The sequence below is a fragment of the Cupressus sempervirens genome, chromosome 2 (genome assembly GCF_028749045.1).
Source record: "Cupressus sempervirens isolate cs-2001-9-10 chromosome 2, ASM2874904v1, whole genome shotgun sequence".
Lineage (NCBI taxonomy): Eukaryota > Viridiplantae > Streptophyta > Pinopsida > Cupressales > Cupressaceae > Cupressus > Cupressus sempervirens.
Window position 1 is genome coordinate 421333764 of NC_143119.1, and position 25862 is coordinate 421359625.

At 35.7% G+C, this 25862-nt stretch overlaps 1 protein-coding gene across 1 annotated transcript in view; it reads right to left on the minus strand.

Annotated features, from left to right (window-relative positions):
- LOC149572887 (uncharacterized) overlaps window positions 1-13221 on the minus strand; it is a 184396-nt gene extending 171175 nt beyond the window's left edge. The window contains exon 1 of the mRNA XM_089813992.1: window positions 12816-13221. Within this exon, the coding sequence (XP_089670118.1) occupies window positions 12816-12884 (69 nt within the window). The 5' untranslated portion in view covers window positions 12885-13221. The remainder of the gene's footprint in view (window positions 1-12815) is intronic.
- Between the last annotated feature and the right edge of the window lie 12641 nt (window positions 13222-25862).

Below are 25862 nucleotides of genomic sequence, written 5' to 3' on the forward strand. Positions count from 1 at the left end.
CAGATTGCCATCAACAGGATGATTTTGTGAAATGTTGAACAGGGCCGTGAGCAGAAGAATCACTTGCAACAGAGCCATGAGCAGCAGACAAACCATAATAACCACAAAAAATGTAGAAGAAACACTGTTGAATTGCCGCCAAACATTGTTCACAAACCAGGGAGCACCGATGCCTAGGAAAATATGATCACAAAACATTGGACCAGGCAAGCAATGGCCATCACAAGTGAATACTGCAGACAAACAGATTGAATATATTTGCCCTATTTTCTGTAAGTGACAATAATCTATCGATTGATGCCATTTCATTGCACAGAGGGGCCATATTTATTATTTTCCTTTGCCAAAAACCCCCAAAAAAGACACATTAAAATATTTTTTTCTTAGAAATGATAATGACTTTGTTGTCGTACGAATTTATGGCGAACTTTTACAATTTTTTTTTTATAGGTTTGCTGAATTTCAAAATTGTAGCCTAAAATTCGGTGTACCTTGTGACATAGCTTTAAACTATTGCAAATGAGTAAAATGCCCCAAAACTGACTGCAAAATACCATGATTGAAGACTACAATGCATCATAAAAACTCTACAATAACTTCCTACATGACTTTGCATATTACAGAAACCATAAACAATTTTTGAGGAGAAAAACTGACGAAAACCAAACATGATTTCTAAGGTGAAAAATCTTAGTTGCCAATTTGTAACACGAATCTGATTCAGGCACTTAAATCGAATCCATGGATTCGGGATTTTTTCCCCATTATGATTCGTGGAGGATTCATGCATATATATATATATACACACACACACACTAAAAAATAAGAGAAATATATATAATTCTAAACTAAATCATTTCATAGTATGAATCTATGATTCTAGTATGCATCTATGAATCTAGTATACTTGATGAATGATAATTAATCTATTTTCACGATTACAAAGAAAATCAACACATTCACGTTGAAATACTGAAAGTGAAAGTTTGTAACATTTAAAATATAGATCATTAAACTTAAAGTTTGTAACATGATTTACTCATAAAAGAGTCAAGACTCAAGACTAAAGTTTTTGATTTAATCATCAAATGGATTTGCAAAATAATCCACATCAGAGGGGTACTAATGAGCTGCAAGTGTTGCATCTATATCAGTAGAGGAACCCAAACCACTAGTAGTAGAGGGGATTGTGAACTCATAATCCTCCTCATCATCATCCACATCAATCAAAGTGGATCTAGCAAGATCCCACATGGTCATATCTAAATCAAGAGTCTTGGGTGCTACATTCCAAAGCTTTTCGGGCCCCTTCTTGTACATTGGATCCTTTCGTGACAACAACCGCAAATTGTTGTGAATGAACACAAGGTCTTCTAATTTTTTTGGAGCCAACCGGTTGCGTTTGACTGAGTGGATAAAGAAGTAAGTACTCCAATTCCGCTCAGCTGCAAAAGAGCTAGCAACCTAAAGAGAAATTAAAAATTATCAATACAACAATCAAGATAAATAAATTTATTAAATTAAATAATATATTCAAGGAATTGAGTGTGTTAACCTTAAGCTTAATTTTTCAAACATACTTGGGATAGGACCTTTATGGCAAGAGGTTGGAGGTACGTGAAGGCTTGCCCATGAAGGTACCACCATTTGATGGCACCCATCCTGCTTTGGTCTGCTATGGCAATAGGATGGAAATCCTCACCTAAGATGAAGGCAGCAAATTCACTCCTCACAATTACCCAATCTCTGCATCTTGGAATATCTTAGCTAGTGCCCTCTTATACCCATTTGCAACCTCTGCATCTCTAAATGGTGGCACTCTACCTGGAAGGCGAAGTACATCTACACTATTGTACCTAGGGATAAAGACAATGGAACACTATCAAATATCAATAGCACAAACATTGGATAAAATAAGCACAAGCATTTGATAAGAACTACAGTACCTAGGGGATAGAGCATATGCAAGGAGGTGCAAAGGTGTGGTCATCTGATTCCATCGATGATGAACAATTTTTTCCACCTTCTTGTAAAGGGTGTCCTCAGGATCATTCTCCCTCCTCTATATGACCTAGGATATGAGATATGAATAATAATTATAATTAATAAATATGTCAATTTAAACTTTAGAATCTAGATATCTCTCAAAAAAAAATTGTTGTAAAAGGGCGTAGAACTTACCATTTTTATTTTTTCCACCATAGTGTTCATGGAATCATAAATATCCCCAAGACATGGCTCATCACTGTTGGCAAAGCGAAGCACTGCCATTATTGGATCAGTGATTTCCAACACATAAGTCACATGACCCCACCAATCCTCATCTAGTATCATTCTTCTTACATTTAAGGCCCTTGTTGTATTGGAATTCTTCCAAATGTCCCATTGGGGGCTAATGACCATATGTTTCAATACTTCTTTTACCTTCACAAGTCGTCTCAAGATGATTGTGTGAGAGGCAAAGCAGGTTTCAGCAACCTAAGAATATGTTAAACTCAAGTTAGTAATACATTTAAAAATTAAAACATGTTAATATAATATACTCAACAACAAAAAGTTATGGAATCCAATAATATTCAATTATATATTAAATATACAAATTTACCTTCAATAATTCCAAGTCCGGGAAACTCCTAAAAATTGCTTGTGAAATATGGTGATTTGTCACAAACATTTGAATCTCTTCGACTTCCTCATATATCTTTTTCAACCAATCTATTTCGGTGCCGATTGCTTTCATCACTAAATTAAGAGAGTGGACGATGCATGGTGTCCAAAAGATATGATCATATGTAGACTCTACAATTATCCCTGCAGCCCTAAAAACTTTTGCATTGTCTGTGACCACTTGGACAACATTATCAGGACCCACTGACTCTATGGCATCAATGAGAATGCGTGAAATAAATTCTGCATTTTTCACTTGCCCTTCACAATCAACTGCCTTCAAGAACATTGCCCCCTTGGGGCAAACAGCAATAACATTGATCAATGGACGGTTTCTACAATCTTTCCACCCATCCAAAATAATAGACACACCCGATTGAACCCAAAAATCTCTTATTGGTTGAAGTTCAACCTCTACAGATTTCCTCTCATCATGTAATCTGGTAGTGCGCAACTTCTCATAACCAGGTGGTTTGTAACCACTAGGTGCTTCATTTATTGCTTGCACCATCTCCCTAAAATAAGGTGATCTCACAAAATTAAATGAAACACCATTTGCAATTATCAACGTCCAATTTTGTGATCAGCAATGTCTCTCTTTTCATTTTGGAATGCCCTATCTAGTGGGCCTCTCTTGCGAGTGACTAGAGATGGGTCTTCATCTTCATCATTTGTAGTTGGCATAGGCAAAAAAGGATGTGTTCTTGTGTTTGTTTGATTGGATGATGGTGTTGGTGTATTTGTTCTTTTGAAAGCACCACGTTTTGTTTTTGCATCTGCTCTATTAGCATCATCTTGCTCTTTTGCTAACGCTGCTATTTGTGCAATTGGTAATCCCTTCTTATCATTGCCATGACACATGTTAATTCCTTCACCCACAGGGCCGAAAAAATGTAGTTTCACTCGGGAATAGGAGCTTCTATGTTGTATGTTGCAATAATTACATTTCCATACATATGCCCCACCCCCAGGAAATTGTGCAAGACTTGTTGTGTGTCTCCATAAAGGAGACCCCTTATCAATTTTAAAGCTTGGTGATGCAGCCCCACCCCCACCCACTGAGCCTTGACTATTCATTGTTCTATTCTTGCAATCTAGAAAAAAAAAATGAAAGAAAACCATGCTTCACACTTACACAAAAATTTGAAAATTTGGAAAACTAAAAATAAATCAATAATCTATGAAAGAACTCAAGAATGTGGTTGAAATGCATACCTTAAACACTTCTTGCAAGGTATTTGGAGCTTCACAACCGATCTCCTTTGAATCCAAGCACTTCATTTCAAACTAGCAAGTATGAGAGAGCAAAATAGAGAGTAAATGAACTTGCATTATGACTTAGAAGGTCATTTTTAGGCTTTAGGGCCTTTAGGCAAAAAAAAACATTAAGAAACTCGAATAAGCCCACTTTTTTATTTGTTTTCTTGGGCTTTGCCACGGATTTGCGTGGATCCTCGAGGATCTAGGCAGGATCCGTAATCCTGCCTGTGGATCCATCAAGATTATGGATCCTGCTCGGATCCTCGAGGATCCACATGCAGATCCGGACCCGAATCCGAATCAAGGGTCGGATGCACGAATATGGCAACTTAACAAAAAATCAATCAAAACCAAACAAAAGAAGAGATACAAGTCAGAGAATACAAAACTCCATAAAATCCAACTGAATTTTTCTTAAAGGGAAAAATTATGAAACCCTACCTAAATATTTAAGAAAACCCATCAGATAATTTTTTTAGGTAAAAATTATTAAAACCCTCCCAAAAAAATTTTAGGGAAAAAATAATAAACTCATCAAAAATTTAAATTTAAAAAAAAAAATCAAAAAACCCTAATTGTGTTTAGGGTTTAAAAACCTAGAAACAAAAAATCCGAGAAAATTTCTAAAAAACTAAGTAAAAATGCCCATCTGATGTGTCCTTTGCATTGCAAAAAAAACCTGGTTGGAAATCCCCAGAAAACTGCAGGTTAAAAAATACTCCAGACATTGCAGATTTTTAAAACAATATTCAGGTGTTGGACGGATGGAAGACTGAAAATTCCCAACCTACTAAGGTGGTTGAAATAAACACCAATACTTGCCGAAACATTCCCTGTGACTACCTGTGTTTGACAAGGTAAATAAGATTAGGTGTGGACTGCAAGTCCAAGGCGGAAAAAAATTTAAGATCCGACAAAAAAGGGTGTGCATGAGACTACAGAGTTATTGAACAATGTTGCTGACTTGGCAGAAAACAATGGCTGCTAAAAGAGACAAACGCCAAGAGAGTCCAAACTTGTAGATGGGAACCTGGCAGAAACCACACAAAAGAATCACAGGAGGAGTGTGGAGCCAGAAAACTCAGGTGAGAAGGTTGACATGGCAGGTAAATGCCATTCCCACAAAATGCATACTCTGTCAAACTGTGAACTGCCAATGACTAGGCACGATGTTGACTCTTTCTTTTGTTCTTTTTGGTGAGGAAATAATAGGGTTTGAATGCCACCCTAATTGCCAATGCAAATGGACAACTGAAAATAGTACAGAATAGCCCTAGACAAGTTTTGTCCTAACTCCAGAAAACCAGAAATACTGATTGCAATAAACCCTAGACAGGTTTGTTTTAAACTGCAAACTTTAAAAAAGATCCCTTAACAAATTTTTTATTTTCATAAAATATAATAAAAAGTTATTTCTGAAATGAAATTCTAGACTAGAAGAAACTAGGACTGTTTGAAAATAATATTGCCGAATTTTTGAAACCCCATCGACCTACTCTACTACCATGAAATTGTTAAAAACTGAATAAACAAAAAAAACGGAATTAATATTGCATTAGCAATGGACTCTTGATTAGAGTTTACATATGCTAATTATAGCGTGAACAAAAAACCAAGGTTGTCTTGATAAAGACATCTATAAATAGAACTAAAGGAGTTAACTAAAGAGAAAGCCTAAAAGATCATTAACTATAACTAGCTAAATATAGAAAGATACTTAAAATATTAAGACTATTCGAATAAGATTATCTTAAGGGGAAACTTAAAAAACTTCTCAAACATTAGAAGAAATTCAGCGCTTATAGCAGAAGAAAAAAGAAACAATGCAAAAGAAAATCAAAAGTTGATCTCAACATTAGAATGTATTATACACACGAGGCAATAATTCTTTAAAAAAGGAAATTGAATGTTATAAGGAAAAAGGTCACATGGCTTAGACTTGCAGAGCTCGAGCCAATGATGTTCTTAAGGGAAAACTCAAAAAATATCAGATGATGTTAACTTAGCCTATGTTGAAGATTATGTTAAGAATGTTAAGGGAAAACTCAAAACAAATCAAGTTACGTTAACTTAGCCTATGTTGAAGATCATGTTAAGTATGAGGACCGTCTAGATGGTGCTTAAATTGTTTGAAAGATACCATTGATGGACACTTATATTGAGTCTTCACCATTAGAGGATGCAAGTTTCTCATCATCTCAAGACAGCTACTTGCTTACAGATGGTGCTTTGTATGAGAAGCATATGTGATTTCTGCGTTCCTCTTTTTGATGCTGATAGAGTTAAAGGACGCATATATTGTTATCTCTTTGAAGATGGGGAAAGGCTCACATGAACTCAATATGGATTAATGCCTGAATAGTTTGTGAGTCTCTGGATTAAGTGAATTATACCCTTCTGAGGGTCATGACACAACTTGATGGAGCAATGGATGGTTGTCCAATAATTCATGGGATCTATGATTCAGGAGTAGACATAGGCGGCAACCCAAGAACTAGGGAATTCTCGAGAGCTACATCTTTTTGAGTTTTACAAAGCAACTTGATTGAGCTACGCTTGGTTCTCAAATTTGTAGTGATTAATCTTGTGAAAAGTGTCACCCCCATGTGTGAACTATCTTTCTAATATTTTCTATATAATTGCTGATACTTTCATTATTGTGGGTTGGAATCACAAGAGGAAAAGTCGTTGCACTGTATACTATACTTAATTTAAAGGATTCTTGAGGATCATAATATTTCAAACAACTCCTCAAACAAATTATAAGTGGCAATTGTTGAAGAATTATATAACAGGTCTTTAAAAAAATCCTTCAAAGGAGGATCCTTCTCATCTTGGAATAATGAGATGAGAAACAATTGGTAAGGCATCAAATTATTCCTTAACAAGAGAGATGGAAAAGTTGAGTCACAAACTGTTAAGTAGGATGCTATTTGGATTACACCAAAACAAAATTGGGGTAAACTTGACTTCAGCAGGGCCTCAAAAGGGAATACCGGTCTCAAAGGAACAGGTTGTATTTTCAAAAATGACTTAGTAATAGTTATTGCTATTGCTTCCAAAAAACTCAAAAGTTAGTACTAACAATTGAGCAGAAATACATGCCCTTATTATTGGTCTTCAAATATGCAAAAAAATTAACTTCACAAATATAGAAATAGATGTGGAGTTAATGATAATTGGCAAAGCAGTTAAAAAGGGAGAATGAAGACCTGGAAAATTAACAGCTTATAATGTCAGTTGTGAATAGTAGCCTCTTTTTCAGATTTCTCTTCTGAACAATTTGAAAAACCTTGCTATAATATAAATCATATAGAGAGAAATAAATACTGAACCAGATTTTCTCGCCAATCAAGCTATCAGCATCCAACAAGATAGTCTTATAAGCCCAGATCTCAAACTTTGGCCAAAGTTACAAGAACTACTGAACATTCAAAATTATGATAGCAGATCAAGAAGAAAAATCAGAAGAGGTTAAAGGCATTGGTGGAATTAAGAACAGAGGTAAAAAGAAAATTAACAGCTTATAATGTCAATTGTGAATAGTAGCCTCTTTTTCAGATTTCTCTTTTGAACAATTTGAAAAACCTTGCTATAATATAAATCATATAGATAGAAATAAATACTGAAGCAGATTTTCTCGCCAATCAAGCTATCAACATCTAACAAGATAGTCTTATAAGCCCAGATCTCAAACTTTGGCCAAAGTTACAAGAACTACTGAACATTCAAAATTATGATAGCAGATCAAGAAGAAAAATCAGAAGAGGTTAAAGGCATTGGTGGAATTAAGAACAGAGGTAAAAAGAAAATAGTGTATTGCAAAGACTAATATCTCTGAGTTCTTATTCCTTTGTTTTAATGGTAAATATTGTCCAAAAAATATAGCATTCATCCTGGGTTTGTGCGAAGTTAGCAGGAATTCGTTTTGCCAGGCCTGACTAGGCTTTTCGCAACCTTATTGATGTCTTTCCTGCAACCTTCTCATTGGTGTCTAATATCTCTGGTTCATTGCATCCGAAAGAATTGATAGATTGGAGAGGTGAATTAGAAGATTACTTTAAGCTTTAAGACATCAAAGGTTCACAGAGGTTTAGGTTAGCACAAACTCAATTGAGAGTCATGTTGCCCTGTGGTAGAAGGAATTGCAAAAGGATAGAGAAGATAATGGTAAAATGAAAATCACTAGATGAAGGGTGATGGTTTGTAGATTGAAGGCTAAATTCATACCTGTGGATTATGAATTAGAATTGTTGAAAAAGTTGCAGAGCTTTGAGCAGAAGGACATGAGTGTGAAGGAGTACACCAAGGAATTATACAAGATGACAATCAGATCTGGACACCGAGAGTAGGGAAAAGGTAGCCAAGTATATCAATGGTTTGAGATTCAATATTCAGGATGAGATATGTATGTTAAGGACTAGTACAATTGAGGATGCTTATATAGTATGCATTGAAGATAGAAGATAATTCAAAAGGAAATAGAGTAATCCTAGAGGAAAAGAGAAGCAAGCTAGTAGCATTGGCAAAGAGAAGCAGACCTTTGCAGAAGAACCTAATCACAGAACACTTAAGAGAGGAAGTGCCAGCAAGGAATTCAAAGGTACTTGTTTTAAATGTGGTGCCATAGGGCATAGAGCTTTTCAATGTTTCGAGGGATATAGCAAAGGATTGGGTAAACAGAATCTTGACGCACATAAGAAATGGACTACCGATGAATTTGAGGAAGGTATGGCAGAACTTGAGATAGAGGTCTCTTATGCTTAGAAGAATCATGTTGAGTAAGAAGGAAATTGAATCTATACAAAGGAGGAATTTATTTAGGACTATATGCAAGTCAAGAAGTAAATCTTGTAAGGTTAAAATGGATAGCGGTAGTACTGATAATACCAGTATCAAAGAGATGGTGTGGAAGCTTGGATTGAAGAGGCTTAAAGATCCTTGTCATTATGGAATAAGTTGGTTTCAAGACAATCATATGGTGGAGGTGAGAGAACAATGTTTGGTGAGCTTCAACATTGGACCTTACAAAGATGAAGTATTGTGTGAAGTGGTATCCATGGGACCATGAGTGCTTATCATGTTCTGTTGGGCAGACCTTGGCAATATGATAGGGGAGCTATTCGTTATTGCAGAAGAAAGTTGGTCTCAATAAAAAGGGATGGGCAGAAGTTTACAATGATTCTTTTAAAGGAGGAAGAGGGAAGAAGTGCAAGAAATCTGAGCATCGTGAAGACTTACTATTTGGAGAAGCAGAGTGCAGAAGATAAATCAGAGGTTGGTATGGAGAACAATGATCTTGTGAACAAATCTGAGAGCGAGAGGGTGCTAAAAACTGACAGAGGTAAAGTTGAGCAGTAGAGTACTTTAGTTGTTGATCAGAAGAAGACTTGTAGCAGATGCAAATGAAATAAGCAGAAGAGGGCAGGTAGTAGTTATAAACTCTTTATTATCTGATCTTGTTGAAGGACATCGTGGACAGTAGAGTAGGCTGATGAATCTAACAATGAATAAAGCAGATTTACAGAAAATGAGAGCTACGGATAAAAAGGATGTTACGATTAAGAATGAGTGTAACATTTATGTCTTGAATCCTATAAGATGTTCATAAGTTCCTCTTATGGAACATCTTCTATTCACCAGGTGTGTTTTAAGCAGGAACATTCTTAGGTCGATGGCAATCTTGCATCACCCAAAAATATTTCCTTTCAATTTCCTATTTTCTAGTTTTAGTGTTTTAGGTAGCAAACCTTCGATTGCTGTGGCAAACTTAGGAGTAAAATCAGGACATCTTTTTCTACCTATGTCTTGGAAGATATTCTAGATTCTTGTTCGGTTCTAGTTGTCCTTCAATTTATTGTTGGTACAGTTGGAGTGTTTCTTGCAACAATCCTTCAAATCTTTGAGTTAGTTGTTGCATAGCTAAAGATGTGCTCTAGAGAAGGTATATCATTTGGGTACATCATGTTTGAGTTTTGTTGGAGTTATGTTGGACTCTTCACAGTTTTGTAGCTTGTTCATGTTTTCTGAACACACCGAGGTATTTCCAATCAGTGAAGCATAATGGCACATATCTTGATGTTCTTGGATCTTGTGTGGACTTGAATCCTAGCTCGCAGTTAATTTCACGGCTTATGGGATAAGATCTATGTAATTTAGGTCATGTCCTATATTTGTAATATGTTTTCTTCTTCTTGAAGAATGTAATTGTTCTAGACCAACTTGTTTGTAGAAAAGGCTCATTCTAGACCAACTTGCTAGTAGCAAAGGCTCTACATATTCAGGCATTTGGTCTTTGCTTTTATTTTGTGGGGGGGGCGGGAGGGCAGGGCGATTTGGGATAAAATTGAAGAGTCACAAAATAACCTTTGGATAGGGTTTTGAATTGGATTTTTTGTTATAATCAGGCATGTATGCTACTAGTATGTAAATTGCATGTTGCAGGCCAGTTTGATGTAAATCCTTGATTCTGAGATAATGCAAAGATCGGTTTAGCATGTTGGTTATCTGTTCTTGTATTTGAGTTGATTGCTTCCACTGTGTTGACTCATTCTGCATGGTTTTGACCATCTTCATTGAGGACACTCCTACCATGATCTCTGGGTCAGTTTTTTATTTTATACTGCTGATATCAATCATATTTAGCTACCAGTTTACAAATTATGGAAAATTATCATGAATCAGGCTATTGTTGAAAGGCTTCAGCTGTTGAATCTGCAAAAAACAACTGTTCCAAATGCTACTTTATGCTTTGGAAGAGGCTTGGAATAAATTTTGTTGAATGCAACTTCTTTCTAGCATGTACGCAAGCTGATTAGTCTGAACTCATGAGAATAATAGCCTACAACACAGTAGAAAGGCCTCTTAAAACTCAAGGGAGACATCTTTATCATGAGACAAGAGTGGTGCAACAAAACCATGAAGGCAGATTCATGGGCCATCCTTTGATCCTATGCTTCTAAGTTGAAGGTGGAAAAGCTATGAGACCAAGATTGCACGATATCATGTTGGATTCATGCCATTGGCATGGAGAAACTTAAACATTCAAGTTTGCATAAAGCCCTTTGGCAAGGGTTGCATTGTATGATATATACAAGACATGAGATACTTGAGGATCCCAATTTGGAAAGCTTGAGGATCAGCAATCTTAGGAAGGGAGGACTCGTCACATCCCTTTTTCAATGAATTGATAGACTCTTCACTAAGTGACCCATGCCTTGGAGCCATTCAAATTAGACATTGAGTTTACAGCCCAACGCATGTCAAAGAGCCATTGAAGTAGGGTTAAGGGTTATGACTCAATGCATGCCAAAGCAAAAGGATGGCACAAACTCAACAGCACAAGGATTTTGGATCAAAGTATTGCCAATCCTTTGGCAAGTTGGGAGGGAAGAAAAACTCTAAACCTCCATCAAAGACATTTGTAAGGTCTACAAGGCCAATCTGTGATGTATTGTGTATGATTTAAACTTGAGCCTTATCGCCATTTTAATCTAGGCCAACAAGTTTGTTCTTTGAGCAGTACAAGATAAAACCAAGAAAACATTTTGATTGTGCGAGGTATGTTACGTTACTCTATCTACCAGATAATTTGTGTTCAATTCTTTCTAATGATGAAAATGCATAGCAGACTGCAATAGGTGGAAAAAAACCCGTTAGTTGCTAGAATGGAAAGATGAAAACTCTTAGGTTCTTGGAGGGCATTCTCACTTGTGGAGTGCATTGGAGCTTCAAGTGTTTGTTAGATAATCTAGTTGGTCAATGTGAACAAGCTACCATTGTGTGTTTCTATGTGATGACTATTGTAATAGTCCCTTATTGTAGAGATCAATTATAATCAATTCTATTGGAATTTTGAATCATTTGTGCTAATTTTTGAGGTGTTGAATATAATTTATAGTTGTTGGATAAAGTTAACAAAGAGTGAATCATGTTGTTCAATGAGTGTTTTTGTTTATGCATAAAACCTACTATTTGGTAAAAAAGAATTCTAGAAATGGACAGTACATCATCATTACCAGATATGTTTGTAGTCAAAACAATGCAAAAGGTGTAAGTGTTATAACCAGTCAATATTAATTTTGCTCGTTCCATTTGAAGGATCATAATGAAAATGTTAGGATCTTTTTTTAAGAACCTCCAAATAATGATGAACTTACACTTTCATTTATCTCCTTCTTCGATGCACTTAATTGTTATTTCTTTTGAAATGAACACTCCAATTCATCATATTTGTAAACAACGACAAATGGACTGCAAATCACAAGAACAACTTGTATGCCTTTAACTCTTTTATTGGAAGTCAAGGAGGATAAGGATACTATTAAGAAACTGACATAACTCTTAATTAAGAGGAAATTTTCAAGTGGCTCGAATATCACTGTCAATGAGGTTGCTCGCGACATGATAGGAAGCTGCCAGGTTGCTCGCGATATGACACATGCCATTACATTCTAATAGTACCCTTAACTTCAGAAAATCGGGTTGCCTTACATGGGGCACTCGCATAGATGATTTATTGAAGATTTTGCCTTAAGATTTCTATTTGCCTCAATATCTTTATAATTTTACTCTGTCCCAGTTGATGCATGTATGGAGTTCAGATCGTCAACATATTCAAAAGTATAGTTATAATAGCTATAAGTGGTTGCTATGAATAACTTGGCAATGGACGGAAAAGCAAGACTATGTAATGAAGGAAAGCAAATGCTAAAATCAAAAAAAATGGCCTGCCAATAACAATAAGCCAATTCAAAAACCAGAAAAATTGAACAGATTATCTGAAATTAATTCCGAATGCGTTCAGCACAGAGAAGTGATGTGTGTGTAATTTGTCGAAACAGCAAGAACTAAGGAATATCAAGGAAATAATTAGGAAGAATACATACGCAGGCCAGAAACATCAGGGAAAAAATGAGCAGTCCAAACCCACAGCGCGGCGTCATACTCCTTTCCATCCTCGGATCTCAACGCGAATCTCTCTTTCCCTCTGGAATTAGTTAGTATAGAACCGCCGCTTCCCCTACAGCAGTAACAACATTAAGGTCTGCTCTTGGGGAGCATAAAACAATGTCGAAAGCGGGTGATCACATAGAAGGGGCTTATTCCAGCGGACGACTCCACTGCCTATGTCCACTTCGATTATAATTTCGCAGTTTATTCATCATCCCAGCGGCAAACACCTACTTGCCCCAAACCAAGTGGTGTGTTCTGGTAAAGACGACATGGATGAATACAAATGTCCACCGAAAAAACCAAGAGGGATTACCTAGATATGAATAAAATTGAGGCTACCCCTATGATCAGTCTCATGTGCTATCTTATAAGAATTCAACAAATGAAAAATAGTAAATGGTCTAAGATTGCCTTTAAAGATATTTTGTGCAAAAGGAAGAGGACATGGGTGTGGCAAAACATCAATTGGATTAGTAAATGAACATTTCAATGTGTGTCCTTCTAGTAACAAAGCAATTAAGGTCTTTGTTTTGGATAAATTTTATAAGAAAATAGGTAAGGAAAAAAGGTATTAAATCAATGAGTTTAATCCCACGTGTAACAAAATTCAAAAGCCTTACTTGGAAAGCTAAACTTTTTATTGCTTAGTTGAGGCCTCACTCGCATCAACTCTGCAGTGAACCCAGACATTGGAAAAGGCTTAAATAGGCTTGGGGGGGGAGAATTTATACCTTTTACAACTTTGGTAATGTGGAAATAGAGCATCACTTTGTGGTTGAATGCATTGCTTTTAAGGACAACATGGCCAATTTCACTGATGTTCTGACTGTGTGCAACTAGCATAACCTTTTTAGTGAGGAGAACATTGACAAGCTTGGGGCCCTCGTTGGCATTTTAAATAGGAAAAGACTTGATCTAATGAAAGTGGCAGGTTGTCCCATAGGCTATGTTTAGTCTTATGGATGTTAAAAAAAATCTTTCTTTCTTTTTGCGGTTGTTATATCTCATTTTGTGTGTTAGAAGGTATTGTATGCAAAATTATGAGTTAGAAGTTATAAATTACTAAAACTAAGCTACTAATGCACACTCAATGAAGAATACAAATACAAAAGTCATAAAAATGACAATTTTACACTTATCATGTACAAGTTGTCTTTGAGATAGATAGATAGATAGATAGATAGATTTTAAATGTCTAAGGACTAAACATAGCCTATGGGACAGTCTCCCACTAAATAAACTTTAGTAATCCAATTCTTTTTTGTGCAAGTTGATGATGAGTTCACTTAACTTCTCAATGATTTTCATGTTGAATAAGTTGTATAAAGAGATGTTAGATATAATATTTGCAATTTGACCATGTTGTCCCTGTATGCATCACATTCTAAAATATAGTGTTGTTCAGTTTCTACCTTCCCAGAGTTGCAAACGTGCAAACTCTCTCTTTGAAAGACTCTTTTGGCCTCTTCCAACATCTAATCTCACATTAGAGTTGGCGAGAGTTGGTTTTGAGTTGTGCAATAAGAGTTTCTCCAAAAAATGTTGGCCTCTATGTAAGCCTTTTGGAGCTAATTGCATGTGGGTTCAACTTGTTGATGTAAAGTATTTTTCCTTCCAAACTCATTTCCCCAATAACTCTTAGAATTTCTCCATAACAAAGACCTTTATTTTTTAATCATTTATGAGACACATAATGAAATGGATATTCAATTTTCTCATCCACTTGATATTTTGTTGCATCCATGTCTTTTTACATTTGCATAAAATATCATCAAAGAACACTTTAGGCCATCTACTTGCACTCATTTTTTAATTCTTTTAAGATAGTTGATGAGGCAAACCATGGCAAGAGCCTCGATAAGTGTAGCTCTGACTCCGTTAAGTATGATATCATATGAAATAGTGCTTTTGATTTTAAACTTGCTTGTGATCAAGCACTTCTGAATCCTCACGATTTATTTCAATTGTAAGGTTGAAGTATTGCTAGCCATGTTTCACATCCATAAAGAACAACCAATAGCACAAGTAGCCCAAACAAAGTTTAAGTAATTTTCCAATCCTAAACCTTTGCATCATGATGCCTATTTTGAAACACATAAAGTGCCTTCCATCTTGCTAAAACGATTTTTTTCCTATAACCTTCTCAACTTAGATTTTTGTTGAAGTCAATTCTAAGGTATTTATACTCAACAACATCCTCAAGAACATTTCCCTCAAAATGGAACTTATGTTGATGTTATTTATTGCTTTTAGAAAAAATCATGACTTCAATTTTACTGATATTGACCTACATCCTTACCATTTTGCAGAAGCTCTCAAGCGGGAATGAGTGTTTGATTGGTAAGCTCTTGAATTTGTTTAAATCAACTCCTTCAAGTTTTATTTCAAAAGTTTGGAGATTATTGAATCTAATGTACAACTAGAATAATCAATCCTATAATGATACAAATATCATGATGCATGCAAACGAGTGAATTATGATCATAATGACATTATGAAAAATGTCATGCCAATGATAGTAGAATATTATGATAATCTATGTGGCGCAATCCAAAGGTTGCAAGAGAAAGTTGGACAAGTGGAAGGTTGAGATTGACTTATTTGAGAGGGTTGAGAGAAAAGAGGGAGTGGTTGGAATGTAAGAGGAAGTATAGGGGCTATGTTCCTCTCACATTGACACAAAAGTGTTTGATGTGGGAGGGAGAGACATGTCATGTGTCTTGCAAAGACCTTTGAGGGAAAGGTGGTGAAACTCAATCCTCACGGGGACTATTGGTAAAGTGTCCCATGGTCACCCTTGACTAAGTGAGGTGGCATGATTGTCCACTAGATTGTAGGGGAGGTGGCAAGGACTTTGTCATAAGGAGACAAGTGTCCACAGGACTAAGTCTAATGTAAACGCATACCTCTCCTTGACTACTTAAGAATAAGACTTGTAGATGATGATAAATAGGGATAATTAAAAATTAATTTACATTAGTTATTGGTGCAAGGGTGATGTATCACATAACTTGGACAAGTGACATGAACTAGGAAACTTAATCAAATCATGATTTTGCAATTAAGTAATTTAAAAAATCACTCAATAGGATTAATTTAGGAGACTTAGGATAATGAGACATAACCTAGGTGAATTAACAGAATAAATTTTGAAAAATATTATTGTTAATAAAGGACTAATGTTCTCTTTTTATGGGTAAAAGGCCAAAGCCAAGGTTTATTATTATTATTTATTATGATAAATTATTATTACTTTTTAAACACAAGTAGATTTGAACCCAAGACCTCTCAAATTAGAGGCACACAATTTACTATTGTGTCATGCTCTTGCATAATAAAAGAATAATATTAATTAAATATTAAAATATTTAATTAATTAACATGACAAATGTTAAGTGTACACAAGTCAAATGAGGGATTACATAGTGGGAGAAAGAATTTTAGTAGCCATCTATCTTAAGTTTTGAGTATTTTATTTTTTTGTGGTAATATTTAAATTTGATTAAAAAATAGGTTTATTTATACATGATTTGAGAGCTTAAACCTATTATTTTAGTTTATGGACAGTCTCAACAAATGCAAGAGGATTTGTAATATGCACAAAGGTCAATGGTGATCATTTAGTAGTGGCGTTTAATGCCTATTCATAGATGTCTTAAAAAAAATTTAAAAAAATACAAGTGATCCAAAACATATTCCTCTAATAACTATTATCACCAGTATCTATGCGTAAATACCACATAATCATGTACTATTATTACCAAAAATGTTTTAGAATTCCTTTGGTTAGATATTTAAATCTTAACTACTAATACATCAATAGACATCTGTTAGCTTATGTGGAATATTTTAATCGAGGTTTAACTATTGTGTATTGTTTATTTTAAAGATAGTATCTTATATTATAGTTATGCAAAGGTAGAGTGACTATTATTGGAACATGGAGGCTACTTGATCCTTTCCTCTTAAAGATTTAAGAAAATAATATAAAAATAATAATTTAAATAATTCACAAATGAATAATATATCAGTTATGTGTTTGTAAAAGAATTTTGATGAAATTTTAGGAAAAATGATATGTGATATTTTTTCCATTATGAGCAAATGTATAATTTTAGCTCCTTATTTTTATAACTTATTTTCAATCTTTAAATTGTAGTATGTCGTTATAAGAGAAGATTTGAAATCATCATTTATACTTGGTTTAAAATTTACATGGGATCACTTGCTAAATTTACATAATTAGTTGCATGGGACAATGACCTAATTGGTAAATGTATCAATTAAGTTTGCATAGAAAATAAATATGATTATAATTTAATAATGCATTAGGTTAATGCTAATCTATGTGTAAATTGAGTAGGTAGAAGATTTTAGAATAAAAGTGAAAAGACAGAATACCCATGTTACACACTAGACATTCATAGAATTGGTATAGAATGTTCTAAACCATACAAGATTTGGTTGAAAATTATAGCCACCCAATATTTAAGTGATTTGTGAAAACACAAGATAGATCAACTATGAGAGAATAATAATATTTTATCAAAGGACAAAAATGCTCTACTAAAACAAATTTAGGTTACAAATGAAACCTCTTGGTTATATAGGGCATGGTGTACATAGGATGGTGTCATATTATTACATGTTTCTTAATCTTATGGCTTAAGACTTAAGCAATGACTATCTTATGTGCACTCTAATTAAACTTAAAGAACAAGTGTGTATAAGACCTAGGTGGTGAACTAGCTAAATAAAACACCCCTTTCACACTAACAAACTTGGTAGTGACAAAAATATTATTTGTATAGTTGAATCCAAAGGGAAACACATGAACAATGGATCGTCGTGAAGATTCTAAATTCATGAAAATAAAGATAATCTACTCAATGAAGATATTAAATTCAAATGCAAACCAAAGAAATTCAATTTGATTATCCTACATTAATCTTCTTATTCTTTCTTACATAACGCTCTTAGAAGTTAAAGTGTGCAACAATTCTAGCATAAAAGCTTGATGGTGAAAAGGATGAAAATAAATCAAAATTTTGTCATTTATGAAAATGAGAAGTTAAATCATAGTTTATAGATAATTTGGGTTGATTTGATGGCTAAGATTAATTTGAGACTTTAAGCAATCAATGGATGAGATTAAATGAGAACACTTCAAGTGGAGAAATAATGGGTTAAGTAAAAAGAGTTTTTAAAAATATTTATTTTCAATAGAACATGTCATTTGAATGAAGATTCTAATTTCATGAAAATAAGCTAATCTACTCAATTAAGAGATAGAATTCAAATACTAAAAACAAAGTGAATGTAAACCAAACATATTCAATTTTATTAGCCTACATTGATCTTCTTATTCTTATAAGCTCCAATAAAAAACTCAACCCATGTCTGCTCATTAACAAGTACACTTTACTCTTGATTCAACCAAGTCACCTTGTAGGGATTTGCATGGGGAAACTTTGTAAGTTTTAGCTTCTTTTTTGCCTCCTCTAATATAATGTTATTTATAGATTCTAAATCCACCATAACCTTGCAAACTTTTCCTTGAATCTTGCACCTGACTCTAAAAAGAGCCCTCCTTTGCTTAGGTTCACTCTGATTGGGATGCCTTATGAGTACCCTTCTAATCATCAAGTTCTCACCCATTTTTTATTCTAATTTGTTGACTTCATTAGTGCATGAGCTACTACCATCTTCTTGAGCATAAGTTACTCTCTTCTCACTACTAGAGGTTGTTGGGTTATTAGGACACCTAAAGGCAGGATGTCCAAGCTGTCCACATTGGTAACACTTCATGGTGGCAAAAAGTAGGAGTTGCTCCTTCCTGATCCTCTTCCTTTGTTTCCTTGAGATCCTCTTCCTCTACCAAAAGATCCCCTTGTACTAATGTCAGAACTTTGTTCCAAGAGTCTACTTTCCCCTTGGTTTCTTGATTCACCACCTCTACTAGAACCACCTCTTTGACCACCTCTAGAATCTCTACCTCTTCCTCTGTTCTTGGAGGTACGGTCCTACTTTCTTTTTCCTTTCTCTTCCACTTTTAGGGCCATTTGATAGCATTGATGAACAATTTTAGGAGTGACAAGGCTCATGTCTTCTTGAATAGACCATTTGAGTCCATTTAGATATCTTGCTGACCTGATACTTTCATCTTCCACCACTTTAGACCTCAAGCATAGCTTTTGGAATTGTTTTGTATAAGAATGCACATCCATGTCTTTTTGCCTTAGATTTTGTATCCTCCTATGCAATTGTATTTTATAATATTTAGGAATGTGGGCTTGTTTGATTTTAGCCACCATTCTTTTCCAGGAAGTAATAGGACCTTTTCCTTCTTTTCCCTCTCTGTTTGCACAAATTTCCACTAGGCAAGAGCAGTGCCTCTCAACCTTGACCTTGCCACCTTAACCTTTTGAGCATCAGAGACACCATCACATTCAAAATGGTTCTCCATTCCTTCAATCCATTCCATGATGAGATCAAGATCTATCTTGCCACTAAATAGAGGAATACCTTCCAAGGCTTTACTATTTATTACCTTGATTTCCTTCAAGAAAGGCTCTTCTAGTAAAACAAGGTCTAGTGTTGGAGTTTCCTCTTCCAACTCAATGTCTTTCTCTTTAGCCTCCTTCTCTTCTTTCTGCTCCATCTTGTCCTTGACTTTACCTGTAGTGTCTTGGACCTCGCTTAACAATTGCTCCAGTTGTGCCAATCTTTCTCTCAAAGAACTGTTATCTTCTTCTTTCTCTTCTACCCTATTAGCCAATTCAACATTGGTTACCATTGTGTTAGAATCATTGGGTGACTACATTCACCTTGCTTTGCACTTGCTTTGTCCCACACCTTTGCAGGCTCTAATACCAATCTGATGGGGAGAGTTAGGGTAGACTAACCAGTCTATGCCACTAATTCACACTAGGATCTTGGTGTTCTCCTAACACCTAACTTGGTCTATAGGATATCCTACTCCTTAGAACATCCCTTGACCTATCCTAACCTTCCCACCAGGTGAAATGATCAAATCTTGCTCCATGACTCACTTATCCTCCTAGGAATGCAATTCTTCCAAAAGGCACATGTAGGTCTACCAGGGTTCCACAACACTCACTAGTCCAAACAAGGTTTTGATGAGTTTTAAGGTGTTATTGGAACACTTTTAGTATGCTTGAGTGGATGGTGACAATGGGTTCCTACCCAATTACCAAGTTCCTTCGTAATAGGGCTACTAGGAGAGCCCCTAATTAAGCCTCTACCTGGATTTATAGGGCTAATAACTCCTTTCCCTTAGAGATTCAACACACCTAGCCTTAATAACAATTGCTACATAGAGTCCATACTCATAGATTTTTAGGGTCTTAGGCCACCAAAAGGTTGTACAACAAATATAGAGAAAATGAGGGTTTTGGAGGGTTTATACAGCTTCCTATTGTCCCCACTTTTAAAACATCTTCCACACTTCATCTAGACTCATCCCCTTCAAGATATAACCTTATCATACCCCTCTTGAATCCCTCAGAAGGGAAAGTCTTGAATCTTCATGCTTTTCTTTGAGAACCACTTCTTTGTTGATTGCTCCTAGTTGAGAATTACCTAGCTCGCCTAGGGCTCTGTCAAAGAATTCTCTGCACTTGTTTCCTGGACCCTTGCTTGCATAGTAATACAACTTAGGGTCTGTAGTCTTGGAATCCAAGAGGCCATGAAAATCCCACGATGGAAACAAGATCTACAACCCTTCCATTGTAGAGAACTCCAAAATGGATAACACACAATTAACTTTAAAGAAATTTACAAAAACCTTATAAAAATTGATCATAGATCTAATCTAATGCATCCACAGTGAAGGATACACCATTTACAAACTAATACATGCAACGAGATGATATTCACAATATGATTTTCTTCAAAACAACACTAAAAACCAACAAATGTTGTCATAAAAATAGTCACAGTCTACTGTATGTGCTGCAACAGTACAGACTTGTATAAATAATTACTTTCCAACCCTTGGTTAAGGTTCTTCCAAGCTTGAATAGGTTAATCCTCAGGATATAGATAGGTTTTAGGGCTTTTTCATAGCCACATTACAAAGTAGGCCCTTTTGCAACAATTGGAAAAAGTTGCTTAGCAACTTTTAAGCAATTTTTATTGCTCAGGTAGAATTTTTTGTTTCCACCTTTTAAGACCATGTTAGATCTTCCCAAAACATCCTTGGGAGTACCACCTTGCTTCACCTAAGACCTCCAAACTCTTGACAAAATCTATTCCATATTGTGACATATTTTACATAACATCGCATTGTTTAATCATTATGCTCTTAGAAGTCAATAACCCACCTTGAAAGTTCTTCTAAAGCCCACATATGTGTAAAACAAAACAAAACATCCTAACTCAACCTTTCACCAACATGGAAAAACAAATAACTTAAAATGAATACCAACCTAAGGTCAAGATACCATTCCCAACAAAGACCAAAGAGGAATCTTTAAAACCTATCCTAGCTTAGACACACAAGCATGAGCTATGTGCTCTTATTGTATTCACATACTTCTTAAGAGAAGTTCATCACACCAAAAATGATATGGTGGGAGCTTTGGAAGGGTGCTCCTACACCATACTCCCCCCACTTAGCACAAACTAAGGCACTTTGGGGTCAAGAAGTGTTGGATCAATGCTAGACTTCTTGAAATGTCCTTCCTCAACCCAGGTGGCTTCAAATTCAGGTTGATCCTTCCATTTAATCAGATGTTCCATATAAACTTGATTCCTTGTAGCTTTCTTCACCCTGGATTCTAATACTTTCTCTTCTTTGGTTGGCTTCTTCTTGGGCATTGCATTGGTGTCAAGGTCTTGTAGGACCCTTGGTGGAGCTGCACTTTGCTGACTGATTTCTCCCTTCAATCTGATCAGGTCTGCAACATTAAACAGTGGTGAGATGGCTAGGTCTAATGGCAAGTCCACTTTGTAGGCATTTTCTCCATATTTAGCTAGAATCTTGCATGGGCCAATTCTTCTCATTTGGAGCTTAGTGGGTATACCTTGCTACATTCTTGCTTTGTTGAGGTGGACCATGACATAGTCTCCAGTCTGAAACTGTACTTCTTTCCTCTTCTCATCCATTTTGGCCTTGAGTCTTTGAGTAGATTCCAACATAGTTTTCTTCACTTGTTTTTGAACTTCTTGGATAGTTTGAGTGTAATATTCAGCTTGTCCACTCTTTGACTTCATAGGACCTAAGTCTCTTAACTTACTCACTCCTCTAGGGTGTTTACCATACACTGTCTCAAAAGAACTTCTTGTGGTCCTATTAACACTGTCGTTATAAGCATATTCAACCTGAGATATAACAAGATCCCAAGTCTACCCATACTCCTTTGTTAAGCACCTTAGCAAGTTCCCAAGCACTTTTTTGATGACCTCAGTTTGACCATTAGTTTGAGGATGGTATGCTAAATTGAAAGAGAGATTAGTTCCCAGTCTCTTCCATAAGGTGTGCCAAAAATGAACCATGAACTTGATGTCCCTATCAGACAAAATACTCAAAGGGAGTTCATGAATCCGAACTATCTCCCTGAAGAAGAGATATGCTATATAACTTGCATCATGAGTAGTTTTGCATGGAATGAAATGACTCATTTTAGAGAACCTGACTACCACAACATAAATGTTATCCATACCTGATTTGGTTTTAGGGAGTCCAACCACAAAGTTCATACTTACACATTCCTAAGGCCTATTTGGAATTGGCAAGGGTTGATAAAGTCCTACATTGCTTGAACCTCCTTTAGCTCTTTGACATATTCCACATTGCTCAACATATCTTCATACATCCCTTGCTAACTTAGGCCAAAAGTAGTATCTCTGTACCAACTCCAATGTCTTGTTTATGTCAAAATATACACTCAAGCTACCATTATGCTTCTTTTGAATCAGATTTTCCCTCATGGATCCCTTAGGTACACATAGTTGATTACCTTTAAATAACAATCCATTTTGAAGGGTATAATCTGCAAAATCACTATGAAAATGATTCTCAAACTCTAGGCATACCTTGTAGGCTTGGGAGAAGTCTTCGTCCTCTTTATACAAATCTTTGAAACCTACTATTCCAATATTTTGTAGCTACACTTCTTGGATAGTCAAAAGCTTCCTACTCAAGGCATCTACTACCTAGTTGAGCTATCCCTTCTTATGCTTGATTGTGAATGTGATTGTAGATACTCCATACACTTCAAATGCCTATTACTAAGCTTCTCATGAGTGTTTATATAACTCAAAGCCTAATTATCTATAAAAACAACAAATTCTTTGGGTAGGAGGTAATGTCTCCACTTCTTGAGAGATTGTACTAATGCATACAACTCCAAGTCATAAGTTAAATACTTCTTCCTTGCCTCATTGAGTTTCTCACTGAAAAATGCCACAAGTCTTCCTTCTTGACTCAATACACCCCCTACTGCTATATTACTTGCATCACATTCAATATTGAATAATTTATTAAAAGTAGGTAAGATTAAAATGGGTTTTGTAGCTACCTCTTGTTTCAATTTTTGAAATGCCTTCTTTGTTGCCTCGGTCCATTTGAACTTTGTTTTCAGCCCTCCTTTGATGGTGTCTAGTATTGGTGCACAAATCCCACTAAAGTTCCTCATAAAATTTCTATAAAATTGTGCCAAGCCATGAAAACTTCTCACTTCAGTTCCTATTCTAGGAGTAGGCCAATCCAAGATTTCTTCCACTTTGCTTGGGTCCATTTTTAGATTACCCTTGGACACTACAAAGCCCAAATAAACCAATTTTTGCTACACGAATACACACTTTTCCATATCAATGGCTAGTTGCTCTTCCTGGAGTCTCTTTAGGACCAACCTCACATGTTCCAGGTGCTCTTTTTTTTTTTTCTATAGATGAGTATATCATCTAGATATACCACCACAAATCTACTTGTGAAGTCCTTTTAGACCTCATTCATTAATCTCATGAAAGTGCTTGGGGCATTTGTAAGCCCAAATGGCATTATAAGCCATTCATACAATCCATTTGTGGTTTTAAAAATAGTCTTCCATTCATCACCCTCCTTGATTATAATTTGGTGATAACCACCATTTAACTCCAACTTAGCAAAGTACAAAGCACCTCCTAAACAATCTATCAAGTCTTCTATTCTTGGAATATGGAATCTATACTGATAGTGATCTAGTTAATAACCCTCAAATATGTACAAAGCCTCCATTTTCCTCCTTTCTTTGCTGCTAGGACCACTGGGACAACACATGGACTAATGCTCTTCTTAATCAGCCCTTGATCCAATAATTCTTGCACTTGTCTTACCACTTCTTTATTCTGATTTGGAGTAAGCTTATAGGCTGCCTTGTTAGCCAAAGAAGCACCAAGTACAAAATCAATTTGATGACTGATTGATTTTTTAGGTGGTAGTACTGCTAGTGTTCCATCTGAAATAATATCCTTCAAATCATCAAGAATTTGATGCACTTCTAGAGGTATTGGTTGCAACTTAGTATCTTCCTCCTTTGGCTTGACCATAATTGCACATCCTATGGTCTCCTCATTTTGTAAACCTTGCAAGAACTCCTTACCACTACTAAGTAACACACTAGGTATCTTAGAAGCTTCCCCTTAATTCTCTATTAAGGACTGAATTTTGAAAGTCCTTCCATCTTTTTTTGAAAGAAATGGCATTTTCTTCTCCATCACAGATCACCTTCCTATCAAATTGTCATGCTCTTCCCAATAGAAGATGGCATGCATCCATGGGTAAGACATCACAAAGCACTTGGTCTTTATAAGCTCCAATAGAAAACTCAACCCATGTTTGCTCATTAACAAGTACAATTTGCTCTTGATTCAACCTTGTCACCTTGTAGGGATTTGCATGGGGAACCTTTGTAAGTTTCAACTTCCTTGTTGCCTCCTCTAATATGATGTTATCTGTAGATCCTAAATCCATTATAACCTTGCAAACTTTGCCTTGAATCTTGGACCTGAATCTAAAAAGAGCCCTCCTTTGCTTAGGTTCACTCTAATTGGGCTACCTTATGAGTACCTTTCTAATCATCAAGTTCTCACCCATTTCTAATTCTAATTTGTTGACTTCATTAATGCATGAGCTACTACCATCTTCTTGAGCATAAGTTACTCTCTTCTCACTACTAGAGGTTTTTGGTTTATCAGGACACCTATAGGTAGGATGTCCAAGCTATCCACATTGGTAACACATCATGGTGGCAAAGTAGGAGCTACCCCTTCCTACTCCTCTTCCTCTATTTCCTTGAGATTCTCTTCCTCTACCAAAAGATCCCCTTGTGTTGATTTCAGAACTTTGTTCCAAGAGTCTACTTTGCCCTTGTTTCTTGATTCACCACCTCTACTAGAACCACCTCTTTGACAACCTCTAGAATCTCTACCTCTTCCTCTATTCTTGGAAGTATGGTTCTACTTTCTTTTTCCTTTCTCTTCCACTTTTAGGGTCATTTGATAGCATTGATGAACTATTTTAGGAGTGACAAGGCTCATATCTTTTTGAATAGACCATTTGAGTCCATTTAGATATCTTGCCAACCTGATACTTTCATCTTCCACCACTTTAGACCTCAAGCATAGCTTTTGGAATTCTTTTGTATAAGAATGCACATCCATGTCTTTTTGCCTCAAATTTTGTATCCTCTTATGCAATTGTATTTCATAGTCTTCAAGAATGTAGTCTTGTTTCATTTTAGCCACCATTCCTTTCCAAGAAGTAATAAGACTTTTTCCCTCTTTGTCTGCACAAATTTCAACCATGTGAGAGTAGTGCCTCTCAACCTTGACCTTGCCACCTTAACCTTCTGAGCATCAAAGACACCATCACATTTAAAATGGTTCTCCATTCCTTCAATCCATTCCATTATGAGATTAGGATCCATCTTGCCACCCAATAGAGGAATACCTTCCAAGGCTTTACTATTTATTAC